This window comes from Meles meles, chromosome 7 (assembly GCF_922984935.1).
Source record: "Meles meles chromosome 7, mMelMel3.1 paternal haplotype, whole genome shotgun sequence".
NCBI lineage: Eukaryota > Metazoa > Chordata > Mammalia > Carnivora > Mustelidae > Meles > Meles meles.
Genome location: NC_060072.1, coordinates 20,118,338 through 20,144,890, shown reverse-complemented (window position 1 = coordinate 20,144,890; position 26,553 = coordinate 20,118,338). Strand labels below are relative to the sequence as shown.

General features: G+C 38.5%; 1 protein-coding gene across 2 annotated transcripts in view; it reads left to right on the top strand.

Moving 5' to 3' along the window:
- Positions 1-9,228: 9,228 nt before the first annotated feature.
- The window catches only part of UTP20 (UTP20 small subunit processome component), a 97,260-nt gene continuing 79,935 nt past the window's right edge, over positions 9,229-26,553 (top strand). For both annotated transcript variants that reach the window (XM_046011149.1, XM_046011148.1), the window contains exons 1-12: positions 9,229-9,418; positions 10,350-10,430; positions 13,825-13,891; positions 14,026-14,158; positions 15,263-15,451; positions 18,978-19,059; positions 19,816-19,953; positions 20,417-20,572; positions 21,144-21,290; positions 21,374-21,508; positions 22,937-23,014; positions 24,664-24,842. In XM_046011149.1, the coding sequence (XP_045867105.1) occupies positions 9,374-9,418; positions 10,350-10,430; positions 13,825-13,891; positions 14,026-14,158; positions 15,263-15,451; positions 18,978-19,059; positions 19,816-19,953; positions 20,417-20,572; positions 21,144-21,290; positions 21,374-21,508; positions 22,937-23,014; positions 24,664-24,842 (1,430 nt within the window). In that variant the 5' untranslated portion in view covers positions 9,229-9,373. The remainder of the gene's footprint in view (positions 9,419-10,349; positions 10,431-13,824; positions 13,892-14,025; positions 14,159-15,262; positions 15,452-18,977; positions 19,060-19,815; positions 19,954-20,416; positions 20,573-21,143; positions 21,291-21,373; positions 21,509-22,936; positions 23,015-24,663; positions 24,843-26,553) is intronic.

Sequence of the window (26,553 nt, the reverse complement as noted above, 5' to 3'; positions counted from 1 at the left end):
GAGTGCTGTGAAGTGTGTAAACTTGGCAATTCACAGACCTGTACCCCTGGGGCTAATAATACATTATATGTTAATTTTTTTAAAAAAGTGAAAAAAAAAAAAGAAATCAAGAGTCAGACACTAACTGAGCCATCCAGGTGCCCCTATTCTTCGAGCAGTTTTAAGTTTAAGAAAAATTTAACATAGAATTCCCATATACCCACTTTCCTTCCCCATACAACTTCTCATTATGAATATCTTAACATCAGCATGGTATATTTGTTACAATGAATGTCCCAATATTGATACACCATTATTAACTAAAGTCCAAGTATAACAGAGGGTTCACTATTTGTGTCATATAGTTCTACTGATATAAGGTCATGTAGTCACCATAAAGTATCATACAGTATAGTTTCATTGCCCTAAAAATCTTGTGTTTCATTGGTTTCAGCTCTCCCTCTCTATTTTTCCCCAAGTCCTTGGCAACCACTGATTTTTTTTTACTGTCTTTGTAATTTTGCCTTTTCCAGAACATCATATAGTTGGGAGTCATACAGTATGTTGCCTTTTCAAATTGGCTTCTTTCACTTCGCAATACACATTTACACTTCTATCATGTTTTTTCATGATCTGATGGCTTCTTTTTACTGATGAATAATACCATATTATACGGATGAACCATGGTTTGTTTATCCATTCACCTAATAAAGGACATCTTAATTCTTCCAAGTTTTGGCAATTATGAATAAAGCTGCTATAAACATTCATGTGCTGATTTTTTTGTGGACATAAGTTTTCAATTCATTAGCTTATCTAAGGGAGAGATTGCTGGACCATATGATAAGCCTTTGTTTAGCTTTGTAAGAAATAGGTAACTGTCTCCCCAAATGGTTATTCCAGAGCACCTGGTTAGCTGAATCGGTAGAGCATGTGACTCTTGATATCAGGATTGTGAGTTCGAGCCCTATATTGGGTACAAGATTACTTATAATTAAATATCTCCAAAATGGCTATCCCATTTTGCATTCCCACAAGCAATGAATGAGAGTTCCTATTGCTCCAGACCGTTACCAGCACTTGGTGTTGCCACTATTTTGGAACTTAGCCATTCTATAGGTGTGTAGGAGTATCTCACTGTTATTTTAATTTGCAATTCTTTAATTATATATAACATTGAGCATCTTTCATATGCTTATTTGCCATCTGTGTATCTTCTTTAGTGAGCCATCTAGTCAGTTCTTTTACCTATTTTTAAATTGAGTTTTTAATTGTTGAATTTTAAGTTCTTTGCATATTTTGGGTACAGGTCTTTATTCTGATATGTGTTTTACAAATATTTTTTCCCATTCTGTGGCTTGTTTTTTCATCCTCTTCAGGTGTATGTTTAAGTGTATCTTTTAAAGTATCATATCATGGTATAAAGTATCCCCTTCTCCATCTTCTCTTACTAATACTGAAAACTTACCATTTTATATATGTATGAAGTTCTCAAAGCATCTCTATTAATTCTTAATTTCACATAATGCAACATTTAAATAATGACTTTGTACACTTCTTCTTTTGAAAACAGGGTTAATTTTACAAAGTCACACAGTGGAATGAACCTCTCAAGATTGGAATCCAGGTTTTCTGACTCCTGGCCTGATATTCTTTCCAATCCATCACACTGACTCCTATCATCAAGATTTTATATTTGACTTTTTGATTCTTATTCCATATATAAATATTTGTATTCAGAGGAAGGCTTAAGTTTCCAGCCTTCTTTACCAGCAACATAAAAATTTTACATTATCTGTATAAATATTATTTTGGCTACAAGTGACAGAACCCAATTAAAATGTGCTTAGTCATGAAAGGGGGAATTAATGAAGCAAGGTAACTAAAAAATCCAATGACTGAAGGATCCATTGGCTCAAAGTAGTTAATCTCAATCTCTCACTGTCTCTCTCCCTCTTCTCCCTTCCCTTTCCCTCCCTATTTTTCTCTCAGCTCTATTTTCCTTTGTGTAAACTTCATTTTCAGGCCAACTTCTTGTAGTGAAATGGCCACCATGAGCTTCAGGCTCCTATTATCTTGGCACACCAAAAAAAAAAAAAAAAAAAAAAAATGAAGAAGAAGAAGTGGGGGGGAGGAGGGGGAGGAGGGGGAGGACGAGAACCACCTCCTCCTTCCCTATAGCTCTACCCAAAGTTCTAGATAGGGCTCTTAGCCCAGTCTGGGACACATGCTCTTCTCTGAACCAATTAGTTAGCTGAAGAAATAGACCCTCAGACACAGGTCCTTCCTGGTACCTAACCTGAACTCAGACACCAAGAGTGACATGTGCTAACATTCCAGGTGCTTTAACATACATTATATCAGTGATTCCTGAATTTAAGCCTGCATCAGAATCATCTGGCAGGTTTGTGAAACACTGATTATCAGGGGACCCACCTCCAGAGGTTTTGATTCAGTAGGTTTGCAGTGGGGCCTGAGAGCTTGCATTTCTAACAAGATTCCACAGGGTGCTGATGCTGCTGCTTAGGCGGACCACACTTTGAAAACCAACCTACTAGGTTACTGATTCTTCCTAACAACCTCATGAGGGACACTTGAATTGCCTCAGTAAACTGAGGCCCACAGAGTAGTGACAGAGCAAGGGAGCCTGGGAGACCTGGCAGTGAAGTCGAAGCTCAACTCACCTCTGATTCAAAGAAGCAACTATGATGTAAAACAACCAAGACAAAAAATAATTTGATGCAAAGGCATAATCCGAGGGGAGGGTAGGAAATGGAAAAGTAGAAATACATCCAAATTATGAGACTGCTCATCCTTCCTAAAGAAGACATCAGTGATCTAGTTAAGGATAGAAATAAAGAGTAGGAGGGCACATATTGCATGGAGCACCGGGTGCTATACACAGACAGTGAATCTTGGAACACTACATCAAACACTAATGATGTATGCATGGTGACTAACATAACACAATAAAAAAAATTTTTTTTTTTAAAGATTTTATTTGTCAGAGAGAGAGAGTACACACAAGCAGGCAGAGAGGCAGGCAGAGAGGAGGAGGCAGGCTCCCCGCCGCGCAAGGAGCCTGATGCGGGACGCGATCCCAGGACCCCAGGATCACGACCCAAGCTGAAGGCAGCGGCTCAACCCACTGAGCCACCCAGGCATCCCACAATAAAAAAATTTTTAAAAAAAGAGTAGAAATCATAAAAATAAGTATGTAAAATGTGTAGATGCTTAAATTGTTCAAAACGCGGGTTACTGTAAATTATCTTTTCTTATTTTTAAAGATTCTTATTCATTTATTTGAGGGAGAGACACAGAACAAGTCAGGGGGAGGGGCAGAGGGGGAGGGAGAAGCAGACTCCACAGGGAGCCTGATGGGGCTTGATTCCAGGACTCCAGGATCACAACTCAAGCCAAAGGCAGATGCTTAGCCAACTAAGCCACCCAGGCACCCATCCTCTCATATCTTTTAAAAGAAAATAAGGAATTTAATGTTCATGGCAGAAATGCAAATGGTGAGTGGAAACGAGGAAGGAAAACAAGTTGAACGTAGAAGACAATGGTGTGTACACATGAGTGCACGCGTGCACATATATGCATGTACATGTGGGTGCACGTGTGTGTGTTTCAGAGGATGGGGAAAGGGATTACAAGTATTTTAACACCGACTGAGAACCACAACAACTCCCCTGTAAATAGTTGAGTCACTCACTGTATTCAACAAGAAAAGCAACAGCAGCAACCTATTTGCAAGAGGTATGCTTAAAATCAAAGATAACAGCCTTCTACTTGGAAGAGTCTAATGCAGAGGCTGCAAACTGAAATGCCTACAGGGCCAGGTGGACACCTTAAGCCAATGTATGGGCCAGGGAAGGACCTCAGGGAATCATGGGGACAAGGACAAGGGGGCTGCCACTATTCAATTCCAGCTGACTGTTGCTTTTCCTTTTTTTTTTTTAGAGAGAGAGCGAGCGAGCAAGTGTGGCAGGAGGTAGGGGGCAGGTTGGGCAGAGTGAGAAAGGGAATCTTAAGTAGGTCCCATGCTCAACGGGAGCTCAATGCAGGGCTCCTTCTCAGGACCCAGGGATCATGACCTGAGGTGAAATCAAGAGTCGGATACACTTAACTGATGGCCACTCAGGTGCCTTGATTGTTGCTTTTCCAAATGTAGGAGAGTTTCACAGATTTTTGTAAGAGAAGCAGGAATTCTGGATTTTCACCTGAAATTCCCACATTTTTGACAAATTAAAACATTTTAAGAATATTATAAACAGGGTTGCCTGGGTGGCTTGGTAGGTTAAGCATCTGTCTTTAGCTCAGGTCATGATCCCAGAGTCCTGGGATTGAGCCCACACTGGGCTCCCTGCTCAGCAGAGTCCACTTCTCCCTCTCCCTCTGCCCACACCCCCCCCCCCCACTGCCCCCTGCTTTTGCTTTCTCTCTCTCTTAAATAAATAAATAAATAAATTTTTTAAAAAAATATTGTAAACAAAACATACTAATGGGCTACACTGAAACCCAACAACCTGTAATTTCTGGTCTGATATTTCTGATGCCTGCATTTTAAACAAAGGAAAGGAGAACAGAAGCTCAGTGGTCCCATGCTAAAATGTGGTCACATAATTGAGAAAGACAACTATAAAAATAGTAATAACTAATGATTAAATAACTCTCTTAAGTTATAGGAGACTTTGACCTGCTTTATGAAAAAGGATCTCCTTACCAACCAGGAAGTAAAAAGGCAGGTTGGGTTATTATGCTTTTTTTAAACATAAGGAAACTGAGGCTGTGTGGTTAAGTCACTAGTCCACTTATCAGCTAAACATGGAAAATCCCAACTGTTCTTCTGGATCTAACCTCCATGCTCTTGATGCCTTCTGATTTCCACACAACTATGAACAGTACATAGTTCTCTCAAGAACAGGATGACTTCTGGATCAGTTTGCCCTGCTACTTACAAGTCACTAAGAGATCCCCCTTGGTCCACTCTTTCTTCTCTTTCACTTCACTTGTCTCTGTTCATTTGAGACCTCACTTTCTTAGTCCCTTGTTGGGTTGAGATCATCTCTGATTTGACATATTCCATCCCTTGAACCCCTTTCTAGACAAGACCATGCTACCAGACAGACTCACCCCCTATATAGACCCATCACCTGTAATATCTTAGCTCATCTTTCAGTAGCCTTGTATGACTGTTGTCCCCACTTTATAGGTCAGGAAACTGAGGCTCTCCCCATCTCTCAGTTTCACTGTGTCCCTTATATTTTCCTTCCATTAGCCCAAGGATGATAGGGATAATGCCAGTGCCCAGCGCTAACTTGACAGGTGTGGCTTAGGATGAGGAATTAGAAATAACCAAATGTATACCCAACCATTTTGAAACTTTTCATATACTATTCCCTTTCTTTTTATACTTTTCCCTTTACCTAGATAACATCATTCATGTCTGTGTTCTTCCTTTGCCTGGCTAACTTCTATTTATCTCCTGGGTCTCAGCTAAGATGTCACCTCTACCCAGAAGTCTTCTCTGGATTCCACTTCCATAAACTCATGTAATCATATAGTTCCATGGGCTTGAAGTTATAGTGTACTAGGTAATAAGGAAACAAAGTTTAAAAGGTAAAACTTCCAAGAATTCCCCATCAAGCTTAAGAAGGAAGGAAGGAACTGTAAATTTCCTGACTGGAATAAATGGATCAGGCAGAACAACAGTGGGGGAAAACAGAGGATGGCATGGGGTATTCAAGGCTTTGACACAGAGGAAAAAAGCTGGGGGCAAGGAGATAATCATAAGGAAACAGAGATGTTTCCTATGGCTGCTTCAGAAACTTAAAACACAGAACCTCAGAAACTTAGCTTTGCGAGAGACTTAAAAATCACATGGTATAACCCACATCCAATGCAGGAGTTATACTACCCTTGAGGTTTTCAGGGCTAAATAAAGTATTAAATGTTCTAGTAACTCAACAGACATTCACTAAACAATTCTTAAATTTAAGAGATATGTTGGTGGTGCAGAGTTGAAAAAGTACATGGTTCCTGCCCTAAAAGAACTTGTTAGGTAGCTAGAATAAATGTCTACTTATTTATCCACTCAGCAAATATTTATTCCATTTGCTATGTGTCAACACAATGATGTGTAAGATTGTTATTACTATCATCTCTATTTAATAAATCAGAAAGCTATGTCTCGGATAGATTAAGTAATTAATCAGAGGTTGAACAGTTATGGTATATTGACACCATCCTAAGTGCCACTCATCCATTAGCTTATTTATTCTGCACAACAGCCCCCTGTGAAATAGGTGCTCTTGTTAACTCCATTTTACATTTAAGGAAATCATGCTCAGATAGGATAAGTAACTTCCCTAAAGGTCATACCACTAATAAATGACAGAGCTAGGACATAAGCACAGGTAATCTGGTCCCAGCATTCATGCTCTTAACCATGTTATAAAAAGAGGTTGTTCAACCAAAGTTATCAATACAGGCATACCTCAGAGATATTGCAGGTTCAGTTTCAGACCATCACAATAATACAAGTATCACAATAAAGTGATCCAAATGAATGAAAAAAAATCTTGCCATTTGCAATGATATGAGTGGAACTAGAGAGTATGATGCTAAGTGAAATAAGTCAGAGAAAGACAAATACTGTGTGATTTCACTCATATGCAGAATTTAAGAAACAAAACAAATGAGCAAAAGGAAAAAGATAGAGAGAGACCAACCAAGAAACAAACTCTTAACTTTAGAGAACAAACTGATGATTACCGGAGGGGAGGTGGATGGTGGGATGGGTGAAACAGGTGATGGGGATTAAGGGTGTTGTAGGGAAGTGTTGAATCAGTATATTGTGTGCTTGGAACTAATATTAGACTGTATGTAACTAACTGTGATTTAAGTTAAAACCTTAAAAAAATACTTTATGATTAAAAAATGCTAAACATCATCTAAGCTTTCAGCAAATCATAATCTCTGATGACAGTTAACTATAACAAATATAATAGTAATGAAACAGTTTGAAAAATTGCAAGAATTACCAAAATGTGACACAGAGGCAGGAAGTGAGCAAATGCTGTTGAGAAAATGTCACTGATAGACATGCTCGATGCAGAGTTGCCACAAACCTTCAATCTGTAAAAAACAGTATCTGTGAAGGGCAATAAAGTAAAACACAATAAAATGAGGTATGCGTGTATATGAGGATCATGTAATGGTTAACCATGCAATATGTAATGTACAAGTGTCCGCTCTTTTAGTGTCTTTGATTTTCATTTTTCTCTCCATTCCTTATAGTCCCATTGACTCCATTACAAAAAATAAGTAACAGAGAAAGAAAAGGACGCAATTATCTGGGGAGTGATTTTAGCAATTAGCTGGGAATATTGCTTAGAGTAGGGCCTCCTACCTTCAGATGACTGCAGACTTCTATTTTTCTGAATCATCTCCACACTTCAGTGTGAATGACTTTATTTGCTCTTTTCTGAGGAGAAGGTCTACAGCTTTTACAGACTTCCTTAAGAGATTGGTGACGCATTAAGGTGAAGAGCCACCTAAAGAAAAAAAAAGCCAATTAGTTTACTGGAAGCCAGCCAAATATTGGGCACTTCTCTATTTTATTATTAAAAAATCCGGGGTGCCTGGGTGGCTCAGTCAGTTAAGCGTCTGCCTTTGGCTCAGGTCATGATCCCAGGGTGCTGAGATCGAGCCCCACATTGGGCTCTCCGCCTAGCTGGGAGACTGCTTTCCTCTCTCTGCCTGCCTCTCTGCCAAGATTTGATCTCTCTCTCTCTGTCAAATAAATAAATAAAATCTTTAAAAAAAAAAATCCATGAATGCTGGGGAGGGTATGCACTATGGTGAGTGCTGTGAAATGTGTAAACCTGGCAATTCACAGACCTGTACCCCTGGGGTTAATAATACACTATATGTTAATAAAAAAAATTTTTAAAAAAATTAAAAATCCACATTAAAATAATATCCATGAATGCTATGGAGCCATTAAAAATATTTACAACAACCCCATAATGACATAGAAAATACTGATGTCATAATGCCAAAAATAATACAAAAGTGTTACACCTACTTCACTTCTTCACCCAATTTCCTCCACAATCCATGCATATTTTGCTTCCTTTCTTCAGCACTAGACTGTAACTTGTCAACACTGTCAAGGTCACCAGCGACCTTCACCTTGTTAGATCCAGCAGCCACTTTCTTAGCCTGGGCTTTCAGCATAGTTGACCACTGGTTCTTCTTCCATGCCAAGACTAGTCTGTATCTACCTCACTGACTCTCCATCCCATTCCCCGTCTAGTCCATTGCTAAATGTTGGAGCACTGCAAGGTCCAACTGGGTCTTCTTCATGCTCCTTTTCATCACTTTCTCCCTAAATGATCTCAACCAGTTCTGTGGCTTTAAATACCCCACATGGTTGAGCAATGAAGAGATTTAAGGCATTTAAGCCACACTTCCAGCCCTTACCTATACATTGAGCTCTGGGCAGGAATATATTCAATTGTCTACTTAACATCTCTCCATGTGTAAGATGTAAACATCTCACTAAATACCTCCAAACAGACTTATACTAATATTATTATTGTCTGTCTTATTCAGCTCACAGAACAGAGCATGGCCCATAGATTCTCAAGAAATACTTGTTGAGTAAGTGAAAAAAAAAATACATGTAACTGTTTGTACAATTATCTTTCACAACGTAAGAGTGATAGGAAAAATACCGAAATATCAACTGACTGAACACGAAATTATAAGATTTTTTCCCCCTAAAACTCCTTTTCTGTTTTTCAATTTTATTTGAACGGATAGTGTTTAAGAGTATCAGTCTTTGAAGCTCAGAGACTTCTGCTAGACTACCACTTACCGGCTGCATATCCCTGCTTTCTTCGCATGCCAAAGGGGCTTAAAAATATGCTCCTTAATTATGCTCATGCAGCGTTCACAATGAGCCTTACTATGAAATTATTGATGTAAAGAACTTTGCAGGGTGCATAGTTGAAGAGAAATGACTGTTAGCTAGGCATGCGGACTGGCTTGTTTTCTATTATAATAAAAAATACACGTTTTCCTAGAACTCTTAACTGAAAGGAGAAAAAGAACTCTACACTAGCAACCACGACAGCTCTCCGCTTCCCCGCGGGGTTCCCAGGAGGCTGCGCCTGCTCTGTCACTTCTTCCGCCCACGTGATCTTTTTAGTCTCCTCCCCGCCTTCAACATGGCGGCGCCCAGAGGCATAACCCGCACGTGATGAAGTCTGAGCATCAGGGGATCCGGGAGTGCGAGCGTGTGAGCTAGTTTCCCTTCGTGCCGTCCTTTGCATACCCTCCCCCCGCGACCTAGGTCCTCGCGGGCCCCTGCCTCTCTGCAGCCATGAAGATAAAGCCCGTTTCCCACAAGACCGAGAACACATACCGGGTGAGCAAAGAGACTTGGGCCCAGAACAGTGGTGTGGGTCCCTGCTGCCTCAGCCTTGCTACTGGGTCTGAGCGGGATTCTCGGGGCTTCAGTCTTCTGGGCCGAGCCTGAGTCCCTTATCTGGCAAAGGAGGGAGACTTTCTGGGTGTAGTAAACATAGGGTGGGGAAAGACGTTTGGGATAGCCGACTTCGCCCGTGGTTTGAGGGGCCTGGCCTGCCTGGAATTCCCTTAGTCCAGAGTGAAATGCATGATCTTAGACTAAGTGTTTAGGAGATGTTCTCCACTTCTCTTTTATCCTTAGCCGGCGGGAGGAAATGAGTGAATCCCAGCTAACGGCTGTGACATCGCTTTCTATTTGTTCCCTTAGAATTATTTTGTTACTGTATAGCCGTTTATCTGTATGTCTTTAAAAACGCTATTGCTGCAACGGCTTAACCAGATCCCTGTGCTTGTAGCGGCTTGTGAAACCTAACACATCTGGCGAGACCACATCGCCAAATTTCACCTGGGTGCACCACAATCTAGCATGGAAATTTTATTTGAAATGACATGATTGAACTTTTGCAAATACATTCATTTTTATGTATTTTAATTATTTTCATAAAGTGGTACAGGGCATTTAAGACTGTGTCTTTGAGTTTGTTCTTACACTTTTGTGATTCATCAGTGATGTCTGCTTCTAGTTACAAAACACAATTATATATTTTATGATTGATTGAAAATATAAGTCTGAAATTGCAAGCAAAGCAAACCATTATTTGTAATGATAGTGCAAGAGAACTGTCTTATAGTACAAGCTTATTGAAACTTTAAACTTTCTGTTTTCCCAAGGAAATTGTCAACATGTGATTATTATACAGCACTCAAAACAGGTATTCAAGATGTGATAAGTATTAAATGATGATTGTATATTAAATATCCCCCAACAGTTTCTTACATTTGCTGAACGACTGGGGAATGTGAATATTGATATTATTCACCGGATTGATAGAACCGCAAGCTATGATGAGGTAAGAGAACATTGTATTAGCTAATCTTCTAGTATTCATAGTTGGCTTTTTAGTCTCTCCTTTAAGTATAAGTGAATTGTTTTTCAGGCCATTCCTTTATTTACATGAATTGCATTAAACCTGTGTGATCTTATACAGTAGCTACACACAGTAAATTAAAGTAAATTAAAAATTCAGGGGCTCAGTAGCCATATGTGGCTAGTTGCTACAGTATTAAGCAAGTGCAGATAGGGAACATTGCCATCACTGTAGAAAGTTCTATTGGGTGATGCTGTGTTAGACAGTTAACTTGACACTTAGGTGACTTCTGTGATTCCAGCTTCTTCCTTTCCCATGTGCATTCTGAGCTGTGCTGCAGATTCATATTCCTGAAGCTTCCATTTTAAAGTGACTTTGAGCACATCACTTTCGTGGGGCTTAGTTTCCTCCTTTATAAAAAGAAAGGGGCTAAACCACATATTTTTTTCCAGTTCTTACCATGTTCTCAGTCACACCTCTACTGAGAAATCTTGTTTTGCTAAATGAAGTCATTGTTCCTCCATTAGCCTTTTAAAGTCCTGTATATCATGCCTCGAACTTAAGGGACTCATCTTCAGTTCTTACAGTTCTTCACTTGGCTGTAGTCACTACTCACTGTCTCTTTGGATGCCTTATCTCCAGTCTGTGAATTTATTTCTTTATTTCTTTATTTTAAAGATTTATTTATTTATTTGACAGACAGAGATCACAAGTAGGCAGAGAGGCAGGCAGAGAAAGGGGATGGGGGAAGCAGGCTCCCTGCTGAGCAGAAAGCCCGATGCAGGCCTCCATCCCAGGACCCTGAGATCATGACCTGAGCTGAAGACAGAGGCTTAACCCACTGAGCCACGCAGGTGCCCCCCAGTCTGTGAATTTAATGTGTTAACTGATGTGATCTGGGTAAGCACATAAGGCTTTGGCAACTCATACTGAAGGAGCCTAACCTAAATTCCTGTGGGTATAGGGTGGGGTGTTGAAAAGGTAATGTAGACAAGATGATAGCTGAATTGAGTCTTGTTATTTGTATTTAACATGGCGAACAAGACAGGAAATGCTGGTTCAGGCTGAGAGAGAAGCCTGTATAAACAGACTAGAAAATGCGTGTCACATTCAAGAAACTGCACAACATTTCAATGTGGTTATAATTGTATGTGTAATGTTTGTGTGTGTTGATGATTACTGGGATTGGGGAGGGACACACTGGTGAGAGATAAAGGTGAAGATATAGTCAAGGAGCATAAAGGACTTCATATGTCAAGCTAAGTTTGCATTTTATCCTGAAGCTGTAGGATGTCATTCTAGGACTGTAAGGATTTTAAGTCAGTGAGTGACATGATCGAATCTAAGTTTTAGATCTTTCTGCTTTAATGTGGAAGAAAGAGTAGGATCGGAGTCAGGACAACCAGTTGTGAGGATATGGTAGTTATATAAGTAAGAAATTATTGTAGTAGCAGCAGTCAAGAGGGAGAGAAGGGAAGGATTCCAGAGATATTAAAAAAGTAGGATAGGACTTACAACCTGCTGGTTATGAAGGGAGGAAGGGAATTAAGGTTTTTGTTCTAACAACTGAGCAGTTGAAAACATAACTTACCAAGATAGATTTATAGGAAGAGAAGCACAGGGGTGGTTCCATTTGGGGCTTGTTGAATTTGATATACCTACAGCCATCCAGATGATGGTATCCAAAAGATAGTTGAATATATGGATCTGGAGGAGTACAGGTGACTTTGGAGGTGGAATTACAGATTTAGTGTTCAGTATATGGTCTATAGTTTAAGCCACAAGAGACATAGATGAGTAAGAGGTAGAATGTCGAGTTAATAGAGAAGAGAGTCTAGGATAGGATTTTGGACTGGATGGTCCACAGTGGTCTTAATCACATTTGACTGGGGCTTGTTAGTCTTGGTTGTCCTCATGGTCTCTTATTCTCCAATAAGCTAGACTAGGCTTCTTTTCATGGTGGTAGGTTCTTTTCGAGAGAGGAAAAGCAGAGGCTACAAAGCCTCTTAACACTTAACTTTGCTGGTTGCATGTTCATTTCCATTGCACATTATGGTCAAAGGAAGTCAGAAAAACAAGGCCAGATTCAAGGAGTGAGGAAGCAGACTCCATCCCTTTGTGGTAGGGGCTATGAATCACAAGGCAAAGGGAAATGACATATTTTGAGATCGTAGAAAATTTGGCATGCTGTTTGTGTGTGTAGTAATTTGAACTCTCTCTCCATACACATACACACAGGGTAATAATTTATTGATTTTACTTTTCAAAGTATAATGTAGGGGCACTTAGGTGGCTCAGTGGTTAAGCCTCTGCCTTCCGCTCAAGTCATGATCTCAGGGTCCCTAGGGTCGAGCCCCGCATTGGGCTCTCTGCTCAGCAGGGAGCCTGCTACCCCCTCTCTCTGCCTACTTGTGATCTCTGTCTGTCAAGTAAAAAATAAAATCTTTTTAAAAAAGTATAAAGTAATATATACTGTGGTAATAAGCTATATAACATGACAACATATTGGTGAACTTAGAAAAACCTGTTATCTCACCCCTCCCATTCCTTATTGTCAAAGAAACTAATATTGACATTTTGGTATATATGGATTCTTCTATACTTTTCTCTCTTAGGGTATATGTAAATAATGTGTATTTATAGAAGTTTTTTTTAAAAACTTGGTTCCTCCCATTTGCTTTATTATGTTTCTTGCTTTTATCACTGTGAGAGTTTATCATCAACATCCTTCTAATTCAATATAGATAGAACTTTTTAATAGCCGTATAATGTACCTGAGTATTTATGGGCCATAGGTTACATTAAGCATTTTCCTGTTGTTGCATAGTTAGGGTGTTTGGTGTTTTCCCCCACTGCAATAGAGCTGAATAAACATCTTCATACTGGTATGTTTGTAAGTTTTATAAGAAAAATCTCCAGAATGGGAATTGATGGGTCAAAGGACATACCTGTTTTGTTGGTTTCTTTTTTTTTTTTTTTTTTTTTTCATTTTAATAATTGCCAGAGTACCACCCCACAAGGTTATAATTCATATTTCTAAAAGCAGAATGAAAGAACTGTTAAGAGCACCTTTTTTTCCTGGGCCTAAAAGTGTAGAAAACAGAAAAAAAATTTTTTCTCTTTAGTGTGGCTATTATTTAGGTTTTAGAGAATTATTTGCTACAACCAAATCAATAAAATACTGTTTTTATAAATCATATGCCTATATTATACAGCTGATTGCTATTTAAGTTTGTTAGTTAATGCCCTTCATAAGAAATATTTTTAAATTCTTGACTATTATCATTGTCTCAAGTTATTACTATTTCATTATTCTTATTTACTTTGATCGTAGTTTTTGAGTTGCCAAATTAATGGACCGCTTTAATCTTGGCAGGAAGTCGAAACCTACTTTTTTGAGGGTCTGCTGAAATGGAGAGAATTGAACCTTACAGAACACTTCGGTATATTCCATTTTGTTTCTATTTTATTCTCCCATCATTTGCACTTTATTTGTTTAAAACAACTTAATAATGGTATGGTAGAAAAAGCAGAACATATTCTCTCTCTCTCTCTCTCTCTCCCCCCACCCCCCCAGGCAAATTTTACAAAGAAGTTATTGACAAATGCCAATCCTTCAATCAGTTGGTCTATCATCAAAATGAGATAGTTCAGAGTTTGAAGACTCACCTGCAAATCAAGAACAGTTTTGCCTATCAGCCCCTTTTGGAGTAAGTAGTATGTTGAGAGAAAGCTCAATGACATTTACCTGAATTTTAAGGTTGTGTTTTAAAGGGTGCTGGGGTGGCTCAGTTGGTTAAGCGACTATCTTTGGTGGAAGTCATGACCCCGGGGTCCTGAGATTGGGCCCTGCATCAAACTCCCTGCTCAGTGGGGAGTCTGTTCTTCCCCCCAACACCTGTTCCCTGCTTGTGCTCACTCTATAATCTAAAGATTATGAATAATCTTTAAAAGAGGCACCTGGGTGGCTCAGTGGGTTAAGCATCTGCCTTCAGTTCAGGTCATGGTCTCTGGGTTCTGGGATCGAGCCCTGTGTCGGGCTCCCTGCCCTATGGAGAACTTGCCTCTCCCTCTACCTCTGTTCCTCCACCCGCCCTGCTCATGATCATGATTTCTCTCTGTCCCAAATAAATAAATAAAATATTAAAAAAAAAAAAACTAAGAAAGGTTGTGTTTTATAGCTATATTTGCCTTAGATCTGGTGTTTGAATTTAAAAACAAGAATTTGCCTTTTCTGTCTGATTAGAACATTAGTGCTTTGCCAAAAAGCAGAATCTTGATGTTATCCTTTTTTTTTTTTTTTTTTTTTTTTTTTTTGCTGTTTTATACGTTTAAGAAGACCCCATTTTTTTTCACACTACAGAATGACTGAGTGTAACTTGCGATGAAGTGTACCTTCTTGCCCCAGGCTCATTTCTTTGCTAAACTTTTTTTTTTTTTTTGAAAGATTTTATTTATTTATTTGACACAGAGAGAGAGAGAGACAGCAAGAGAGGGAGCACAAGCAAAGGAAGTGGGAAAGGAAGAAGCAGGCTTCCCGCTGAGGAGGGAGCCCAATGCGAGCCTCAATCCCAAGACCCTGAGATCTTGACCTGAGCTGAAGGCAGACTCCCAAAAACTGAGCTATCCAAGCACCCCACTTTGCTAAACTCTTAAAATGTGAAAAATGTTTTATGTCTCTTAAGACTTAGTTTGGAAGGTTAAATTAATCCTGAGATCGCAGGCAACCTGCTATCATTTGTGAAATAGATTTATAGACTTTGTTTTTTGATACACTTGTCTCGATCAGTTACTTCTACTTATTTTTAATCCAGCTTGGTTGTACAGTTGGCACGAGATCTGCAGACGGACTTCTATCCACATTTTCAGGATTTTTTCCTGACTATCACCTCAATCCTGGAGACTCAGGACACAGAGTTACTAGAATGGGCTTTCACCTCACTGTCCTATCTTTACAAGTACCTATGGAGACTAATGGTGAAGGACATGTCCAATATATACAGGTGACCCTTTTCTCTCTGTAATACAGTTTGGTTTAGGGGTTTGTGACTTTTAAATTTTCTTTTATCTTATTTACAATTCAGTGCTGTTTAGTAAATTTATAAAATTGCGCAAATATCACCATAATCAGTTTAAGAACATTTCCATCGTCCCAAAAGGTTTCTCATGGTTCATCTCTCACCCTGATTCCTTGCCCCTTCACTTTTCCTTTCCTTCTCTAATGTCCTCCATGTCAAGTTTTTATTTTTTGGGTCAAGTGCAGTCTTTATCAATACTGACAACCAGGATTTTGCACTCCCACACCCTATTTAGTTAAAATATGCACAGTACCCATCATGTTTACATGCTGATATGGCTGCATAATTCTGACATGCTTTTTCTATTGTTTTTTTCCTTGGGAGTCTGACAGATCAGACTCCACACTGCCTTTCCAACTCAGTCTCTAATTATACGAAATTGGTTCTCCAGCCATAGTGGTCCATAGTCTGTTCTATTAGTCTGCATTGACCTGATCTTCTCTTATCTCCAGCTACTGAAATCCTGCTTCATCAAAGCCAAGCTTGGTTTTCATAACCTCCACAGATATTTCTGGGTACCTTACCCTAGAGTGAAAACTTTGTACTCTGAATCTTTCTGGCATTCTACACATTTACATCACACAACTTCTGTTATAATTGTTTGTCCACAGTGTAATGATGTGTTTTATAAACCTTGAACTCTTCAAGAATCCAGTCTTAAATATCTGAATTTACCCAGCCCCTAACATATTTATTAAGCCAAAAGAGGTACTCAGGGAACACTGTGAGCAAATGTGGACAGGAAAAGAGAATGAGTTCAATAGTCGCTTTCTTGCTTAAGAAAAAAGATTGATTATAGTCGATTTCAGTCAGGTACTTGATGGATTTTCGCCTTGTTTACTGGTTATTTCTGCATACTTTAGTTGCCACAAGAATATGAAGATTTATGCCGTCCTCCTAAGTATGGGTGTCGGTATGGGATAGAACTGTCGATTTTGTTTTTGTACCAACCACCTTCACCCTCCCCTTTGTTGAACCACCCTTCCCTTTACCCCACTTTGAACAAAGAATAAAAAAGAAATATTTTTTTCAGCCTTTACTAGTTTTCTGTGAAGCTTTTGGTAAAGTGTATTAGAAACCAAGTTTACTTCATTCAAAACCAAGATCTTTGGGCAGTATACAGTATGTGTGGGGTTTATGTTCCAAGATCCCCAGTAGATACCTGAAAGCATAGATGGTATTAAACCCTCTGTTAATGTTTTTTCCTACACACACATAACCTATGATAAAGTATCATTCATAAATGCAAGTAAGAGATTAAAGGCAGTAACTAGAACAGTTATAACGACATACTGTAATAAAAGTTGTATGAATGTTGTCTCTCTTCAAAAATACCTTATTGTGGGGCGCCTGGGTGGCTCAGTGGGTTAAGCCTCTGCCTTCAGCTCAGGTCATGATCTCAGGGTCTCTGGGATCGAGCCCCGTATCGGGCTCTCTGCTTGGCAGGGAGCCTGCTTCCTCCCCTCTCTGGCTGCTGCTCTGCCTACTTGTAATCTCTCTCTCTCTCTCTCTCTATCTGTAAAAAAAAGAAAAAAAAAAATTTAAAAAAAAAAAAAAAAAAATACCTTATTGTACCATACTCAGCCTTCTTATGATGTTAGATGATAAAATGCCTGAGATGACATGAGGAGAATGACAACCTTTATGTTGTCAAGTAATGCTGTGCTCCTGTCAACCTTCTGACCATAGTCAGTAGGAGGAGCATCTGATTCTAGACTGCTGTTGACCATGGAGAGTGAAACCGTAGATAAGGGGGAGACCACTGTATAGCTTATTTGGGGTCATGACTTCTGTTGTTACTTTTGTATTTCCTAAGTTGGGCTTTCCAGTTCTAAATTTATTTGCTCTCAGTGTGACATCTTCAACAGCCTGGTTGCTTTTCACTTAAGTATTATTGAAATCAGAGTCAATACATTCCTACTCAATGTAACTCTTCATCCATTCGTGTGTCAGTAAATACATACACACTGCTAGGCCCTGTTTGGTTGCCCATTTTCCAACAGTGATTCCATTCTTCTTTTCATCAATTGAAGCTTGGTGTCTTAGAGGCATTTTTTTTTTCCATTTTATTTATTTTTTCAGCGTAACAGTATTCATTCTTTTTGCACAGCACCCAGTGCTCCATGCAAAACGCGCCCTCCCCATTACCCACCACCTGTTCCCCCAACCTCCCACCCCTGACCCTTCAAAACCCCTTAGAGGCATTTTTGATCCAGTTACCTTCAATGACTCCAAATCCTCTTGGTTCTGTTATTCATGTACTCAGTTCAGTGAGTGTTTATTGAGCACTACCTATGTGTATAGCGCTTGAGATACAATTGCAAATAAAACAGATAAAGATCCCTCTTTGGGCAAAGTTTACAGATTAGCAGGAGAACATCTTAAGTGCATGCCTGGCATGTGCAAGGAGTCCTGGGTCGTGGGGGAGTGTGTATAAGCAGAGGGTAATTAGGTGGTGCCACACTGTATTAGTAGGGTCCCAATCATATAAGGTTCTTGTGGGCAGTGTAAGTTCTTGGCTTCCACTGTAAGAACTCTTGAAATGCCTCTTGGATTCATCTTTCAGCATTTCCCTCTACCATAAGCCTCTTTCATGCCCTTGTTCACCCACGCTCACATGACTTGAGCAGCTTTCTGATTGGATTGCCAGCGTCTTCATTTATTTCATCCTGCATACTGTTACTACATTAATCTCTCCAAAACACTCATTTCCCACGCAGCCAATATGTATTAGTACCTGCTGTGGGCTAGATACTGAGAATATGGCAAAAGTAGGAGACCATGCTTAAACTATGTGACCAGTTTAAACAATGTGATTATACAAGTAATTATTTAGTTACAGCTAAGTGTCTTTATGACCTTGAGCAGTTTGCTTGGCCTTTCTGTCTTGGGCTTATTATCTGTGGAATGGGGATAATAGTACCTATACTCCATGGGGTTGTGTTGGTTAGAGGAAGTAACACAGAGTGAGTGCTGACATAGAGATAAGCTAAAGTCTAGATTCCTCTGTTTGGTGTTCAGAGCTACCTGTTTACCTGGGTGGCTTTACCTGACACAGTCATCCCCAACCCCACCATCCTTTTCCTTTCAGACACACTGGCTTCCTTGTCCTTTGACTGTGATCATTTCTGCACACCCTGCCTTTGTTCTCACTTTTATCTCTTATCATATGTACACCAGTACCCACCTGAATTCTTCTCATCATTCAGGAATCACTGCAAGTTTTAGCTATTCATGGAGTCTTCTCTGTAAGATCTGTACCACCAATCCTAGGATTTTTCTTTTCTATTATCTTCATCTTCTGTCTTGGTAAATGAACAAGATTTTAAACCACTTGCTTTATACTGGCAATGTATTCCTCATATACCTAGCTCAGTGTTGGACATAGAGTTGATGTGGAGTGTGTGTTTATTAAAATGTTATTAAACATGTCGTATTTTCTCATTTGTAGCATGTATAGTACACTCCTGGCTCATAAAAAACTACATATAAGAAATTTTGCTGCTGAAAGTTTCACTTTTTTGATGAGAAAGGTTAGTCTGATATCTTATATGTTTATTGCTCATTAGTCCTCAAGAATCTGATGAACAGAAACATATCTTTTATAATGTGGTTGCATGGACTAATATAGGTAGATAGATAATATAATCTATATATTATATAGATTATGAAATATGAATGATGAATTATGAAATATGAAAACAATATATAATATAACATATATAAGAAGAAATCTTTACTATTTTATTTCATGTTTAGGTTGTCTTTGCTCACTAATATGAAATAATTTGAGTCACTGTTTTATTGTTATTTAGGTTTATGGTAGCTTTCAGTCTAAATATCAGAAGTACCCTCTTAATTCAAGTCAGTAAATATATGAATGGTGAGAGTAATAGAAACTTTCATAGCAATTTCACAGAAGAAACTCTTATCATGATGTTGCTTGTGTTTCCATAGTAAATTTTAGAGGATTCTTGTAATGAAACAGAAACACTGGTATTAATTTCTTTTCTACTCATAAGTACATGATTTACTTTGAAAGATAGAATGTTGCTTTATGTAGTTTTTCTTGGCACAGACCTGTACGTTATTTCACTGAATCAGTGCTGTGTGTGAAATTAGAAGTGATATACTATTAGAATAGTTTGAAATCACTGTAAGTGTCTCTTCCTTTTAAATTTTTATCCTAATTACATTTAACTATGAACCTGTGCAACAGTAAATAATATGTCTTCATTTGGATTTCTTGTGTTGTAAATACAATTTTCCATTTGCATTTTGTGTTTTAGGTTTCTGATAAAAATGCACTTTTCAATTTAATGTTTCTTGATCTTGGTGAACATCCAGAAAAGGTAGAAGGAGTTGGACAGTTGCTCTTTGAAATGTGCAAAGGAGTTAGAAACATGTTTCATTCCTGTACAGGGAAGGTAAATGACTGGGAGGATGTTTTGAGTCTGTATGAAAGAGATTGAAAGGAAAGTGGATGAGATTTATGTAAATAGTATGAAGAGAAGATAGTCTGGAATAAATAAAAAGCACTAAGTGGGAAGCATTAGGGCTTTAATAACAATGCTTACCTAAGCTCTAGGTGATTAGGTATATTTACTTATAAAATTATTGCTGTTTTCTTTATCCTGAATCCTAGAAGATAACATAAATTGATTAATGAGTGAGGAGTGAGCATTTGGATGATAAAATTCTCCCTCCTAGTTTGGAAATTCCTTGTAGGACATGTAGTTAACCATCAAAGCTGCCATATCTTTGATTATTCCAGATCAGATTTTAATATAGCTTAATCCGAGTGGGGAATAATCAGAATGGGAAATAAGAGTGTAATACTTAAAAATAAGAGTATACATGTCCGTTTTAATGAATATTGGATTCCCACAGGCAGTGAAGCTAATTTTACAAAAACTAGGACCAGTTACTGAAACAGAAACTCAATTGCCATGGATTTTAGTTGGAGAAACACTCAAAAACATGGTCAAATCAACTGCGTTCTACATCTACAAGGAACATTTTGGTACATTTTTTGAATGTTTGCAAGTGAGTTCTAATTTTTAAGGATTTGTATGTAATAAGGAGCCTGAGAGTTGATTGTTCTTGCTCTTAGTTTAGCAGACCACTCCTGGAGATTGTATTTTATAATTGTTGTCTTTATACTTTTACACACATAATTAGGATTTTTGTTCCCCTTTTTTTGCCCCCCTCTTTATCCCCTGTACTTTTTCGATATTTTGAGATGCAGTAGAGCACTGTGGTTAAGAGCACAGCCTTTGGAGTCAGACTGCCTCTGTTTGAATCTTGGCTTTGTCACTGACTTGGGAAGGTTACTTAAATCTCTCTTCCCCAGTTTTTTCATCTGGTGGGATTATGGGACAGTAATATGCTCTACCTTGTGGTTGCTATGAGGATTGTGAGTAAATACTTATAAAGCACTTCATAACTGTGCACTCAAAAATGTTAGCTATTATTATCCTTAGTGACTTCTGGGAAGTGTGTCTTTCTTACAAAATTGTGAAAATTTGAACCGCTTCATTCAATACTTTCATTATTAGATTAACAGATGAGTTTGATATTTTATAGTTACTCTTTCTGTTAAATTCCCCATTGGCAGGAATCACTCCTAGATCTACATACAAAAGTAAGCACAACTAACTGTGGGGAAAGTTCTGAACAGATAAGAAGGTTGTTAGAAACATATCTGATACTTGTGAAACATGGGAACGGATCAAAGATAACCAAACCTGTGGATGTTTGTAAGGTGAGTTCCCACCTTCATTTGCTTAGAGTCTGTTCATTAAAAGTTATTGCTAAGTGTGCATTGTTTTTTCTTTTATTTTATAGGTATTATCTCAAACATTACAAATAGCCAATCTTTCTACAACTTGCCGGGAGACCCTCTTGGCTGTAATTTCTGCTTTGATCCTGGGTGACAATGTTTCCTTGCCGGAGACCCTTATCAAAGAAACCATACAAAAAGTAATTTACTTCAACAGATACTAATTGAGTAGTTAATAAGATATTTAGCATTGAGTAAGCCTCCCGGGGAATACAAATGAAATGTGGCAAAGACTCTGCCTTCGGGGAAGTTATAATCTCATCAAGGAGATGTGAATTGCACTTAATAATGGAAAGAGGCAAAACCAAAGGTGATAACGTAAATGGCAAATATTCAACAAACATGTATAGCTTACCATGTGCTGGGTATGGACTAGGTATTCCAGGGTGGGCATTATGGTACCTGTGGTTTTTGATTGTTAGGGAGGTGGGGCCCTGGAAGTGAGTTATTATAATGTGTTGAATTAAACTGTTGTTGTCACATTGAAACATAATGATTAATTCTGCCCCGGGTTGAGGGACAAAGAATGCTTTCCAAAGGATTTATATTTGGGATAGTCCTTGAAGGTTAAATAGCATCTGCCAGTCAGTGAGGGGGTTAAAAATGGCTGGAGAGAGAATAGCACAAGATGCATCAAAAAGTCCAGAAATGGGAAAAAAAAAAAAAACAAGTCCAGAAATGTTTGCCTACTGAGTATATGGACACATGAGGAGGTATGGTGTATACCAGCGAGATTCTGCTTGGCTTTGCAAAGTTAGGTTGGGTTTTATTCTGTAAGTAGTGAAAAGCCCTGAAGAAATGTTAAGCAGGGTAATGATTTGATAAGATTTGCATTTTAATGAGTTTAGAAGATGGTTTGTAGGAAGGTGGGATTGAAAGTAGACCAGTTAGGTTCCTCCTAGCCTCATGCAGTACAGCAGTATATAGCATGGAAAAAGGGTATAAAATAGTACTGCTTGCCCTTTTGTAATTCTCTGTCTCTGGGAAGGAACTGAGGAGTCTTAGGCAGAACCCAGCATAATCACTAGAAATCCAGTGCCCCTAACATTTGTAAGTTCTTGCAGCCAAAGGGCAAGCATTTGTACAGGAAACTGGTTGAAGTGTGCCTGCCACTTCTTTTTTTTTTTTTTTTTTAAGATTTTATTTATTTATTTGACAGGCAGAGATTACAGGTAGGCAGAGAGGCAGGCAGAGAGAGAGAGGAGGAAGCAGGCTCCCTGCTGAGCAGAGAGCCCGACGAGGGGCTCGATCCCAGGACCCTGGGATCATGACCTGAGCCGAAGCCAGAGGCTTTAATCCACTGAGCCACCCAGGTGCCCCGTGCCTGCCACTTCTTACTCCAGCTGCTTTCCCAAGGAGAAGGGTTCAGTGCCAGTGTCTCACACCAGGATGTGTCCTTCCTCACAGTAGCAAATTCAGCAGTCAAGTCCTTTTTGGCTCTATTAACTTGTACCAAGTGTCCCACCACTTCCTGTTTGCAAATGAGAGGACCTTGAAGGCTTAAGATGATTTTCAGGAATGAAGAAGTACTCTCTGTGTACTTAATGTTCTTTACCTGTGGTCCACAGGTTTTTGAGAGCAGATTTGAAAGACGTTTAATTTTGGATTTTTCTGAAGTTATGTTTGTTATGAAGCAGTTTGAGCAGGTGAGCAGCTAAAGTTGGATTTGTTTTGTTATCAATCTGTCATGATAAAATAATCAAACTTAAAAATCCAGTGATTCTTGTTTGAGAGGAATAGAATAAGTATTTGATATTTTAGTCCATATATTTTAAAGCAATTATATTTCAGTTTTAGTTCACAAGTAAAACTTTATTCCATATGCGAGGGCATTTAAAATGACATTAGATAATCGACTTGTTTTTAAATAATCCTTGAGGAAGTTGTAGAACCATGTGGTAAAATTGAAAAAAGACTATAAGGAACTTTCTTCATGTGAGTTTGAAGCATAGAAAATAGTTCCTGAAACATTTGGATTGCAGGATAGTTGCTAATGCACTTCACTGTTCGTGTGTAAATACCTGATGTAGTGAGGTAGACATCTTTCCTGTTAAATCCTGAGCTTATTTTATCCCTGTTCCCTCTGTTCTGTCAAACATTTGCCACTCCTTGTAACTGATCTTCCATAGCATACCTCATGGAAGCCTGTCTCTGTGTCTGTTCTCTGATTTCCCCTTTAGGCATTAATATATTCTCATTTGCTTCGAGAAAAACCTTCTTCATTCGTGTCCTTCCTTCCTGTCCAATGAGAGCCCTTTACCTTGCTCTGGTTTTCTTAGCAGCTATGTCTATTCCTTCTCCCCTTTTCTCTTTGGTCTTTTTATGAACATCTTATTTTTTCAGAATACTCTTTGTATGTAGTTTTAAAAGTCAAGCAGGGTTAAAAGTTCACTCACATGTTCCTCGCCCAGAACAACCACATCTCTTTATTTTTCTGTTACTTTCTATTTTCTAATCATTCAGATACACTGCTTTTCTTTGATTCATTAGTTCTACTACTCTTCTGCAGACTTCCTCCTATGGTGGATATGTTCTGGTTCTTTTATACCTCTAATCTTCTCAACAGAGTTGCATCACAAATTTTGGTTGGATGCCTATTCACCATATAATTAATCCTTCTAAGAAAGTATTTTATATTTACATTTCCTTTTTTATATACCTTTTCATGTATCCTGAAGTTATAGATTGCCTCATTCTTTAAAAACTGGAAATGATTTTTCTTGACTAGCTGGTTAGTGAGTCTATCTGCCAACAGCATTCTAAAATGCCTTTCACATGTCAGAAAATTTAGCAGCTCATTTTTTTTTTCTTTCCTTTCCTAGACACATTCCTCCTAGAGCAATGCAAGTCTGATATGGGTTGCTTTCTCAGCCCATAGCACAGATGTCATAATAGGACTTCCTTTGCTTTTTTTCCTATTTTCTGGGTCCCACAACTTTCCCTTGTTTTAGTTTACTCTTTTATTTTGATGGTACATATTTTCCAGAGGTTCTAGAGAAAGGACAAATGGAAGTAAAATCTTGAGATTTAGTGTTTTAGAAAATGTCTTTATTCGTATTGCTAGCAAGATAGGTATAGAATTATAGATTTTGTCATTTCCCTCAGGTTTTTAGGTATTGCTCCATAGTCTTCTAGTTTTCATAGTTTCTGTGGAGAAGAGGTCTGATGCCTTTGTGATTACTGATCCTGTATTTATGATTGATTTTTCCCTCTGTGGAAGCCTTAGAATTGTCTCTTCGATAAGTGTTATGAAAATATATGTGTTAATAAATGTGATTTCCTTTCTTATTTTTAGCTTTTTCTACCCAGCTTTCTCTTGTATATTGAAAATTGCTTCATGATTGATGAGGCTGCTGTCAAAGATGATGCTCTAGCCATTTTGGCCAAGCTCATTCTCAACAAAGCAGCACCTCCCACTGCTGGCTCGATGGCAATTGAGAAGTATCCCCTGGTCTTTTCACAACAGACGGTGGAGTAAGTTCTAAGTTTTTATTCCCTGTAATGTTGGTAGGATTACCCATTTTATAATACATAAGAATGCTGTAAAAAATGAAGATCTCTGTATATTAGCTGGGAAGATGTCCATGATACATTGTTCTGTGAAAAAATGAAGTCGTAGAATAGTTGTTTAGTGTGATACCATTTTGCAAAGTTAAAACAAAAAGTATAGATAAGCAAAGGAAAAGACATGGAAGTCTACATAAACAGGTTAACCTGGTTAATGTCAGGAGGGTGGTATATGAAAGAAAGAGGTGACTATTGATTTTTTTTAATCTTTCACTTTTAAAATAATTGTGCATTCACATGCATTTGAAAGAGATCGTACAGAGAGGTTCTAGGTACACTTCAGCCAGCTTCCCCTGGTGGTAGCATCTTGCATAAGTTAACTGCGTATATCACATGATAAAATTGGCATTTTTCAGATTTCATCAGTTTTACATGCACTCATCTCTAGCTGTGTGTATATCTGGCTCTGTGGTTCTATGCAGTTTATCACATGTGTAAATTCATAAGCACCAGCACAGTCAAGATAACAGAGCTGTTCCATTAACCACAAGGCTCTCTTATGCTACCTTTAATAGCCACATTCACTCTGATGCTCTGCCCTCCATTCTTAACCACCGGCAATTATTAATCCGTTCTCTGTTTTTATGATTGTATCATTTTAAGAGTATTATATAGATGGAATTAGAGAGTACACCTTTTGAGACCAGCTTTCAGTCATGCAGTTCCCTTGAGACCCATCCAAGTTGTATGCGTCAAGAGACCATCCCTTTGTTGAACATCTTTTCGTGTGCTTGTTGTGGAGTAGCAGCCCATGGTGTGGACGTAGTGTAGCCCATGTAATGATTCACTTGTTGAAAGACATTTAGGTCACTTCTAGTTTTTGGCTAGTATGATGAATAAAGCTGTTAACAACCATTCATGTATGTAACTTTTTGTTGCTCTGAGATAAATACCCAAAAGTGGAATTGTTGAATTATATCATAAGTATATCCCTCATTTCGTGAGAAACTGCCAGGAGTTTTCCAGAGTAGTTGGGCCATTTAATAGTCCTACCAGCAGAGGCGCCTGTGTGGCTCAGTTGGTTAAGTAACTGCCTTAGGCTCAGGTCATGATCCTGTAGTCTTGGGATCCAGTCCCAACTGGCTCCCTACTCCGCAGGGAGTCTGCTTCTCCCGCTGACCTCTCTCCTCTCATGCTTTCTCTCTCTCTCAAATAAATAAGTAAAATCTTAAAAAAAAAAAAAAAATAGTCCCACTGGCAGTCTGAATGGTCAAGTTTCTCTGCATCCTCTCCAGCATTTGGTATCATCACTGATTTTTATTTTTTGTCAATCTAGTGGGGTGTAGTAAGATATTGTTGTGGTTTTAAATTGCATCTCCTTAGTGGCTAATGATGTTGACCATCTTTTTCTGTGTTTATTTGCTATGTGTATATCCTCTTTAGTGAATTATCTGTTTGTTTCCTTGGCCCATTTTGTAACTGGATTGTTTGTTCCTTTACTGTTGAGTTTTGAGAACATGTTATATATTGTAGACAAAGGGGTTTTTGTCAGATAAATGGTCTGCAGATATATTCTTTTAGTTCATAGTTTGACTTTGTTCATTTAAGATTTTTCACAGAGCACCATTTTAGATTTTTATGGGGTTCCGTTGACCAACTTTTCTTTTATGGATAATGC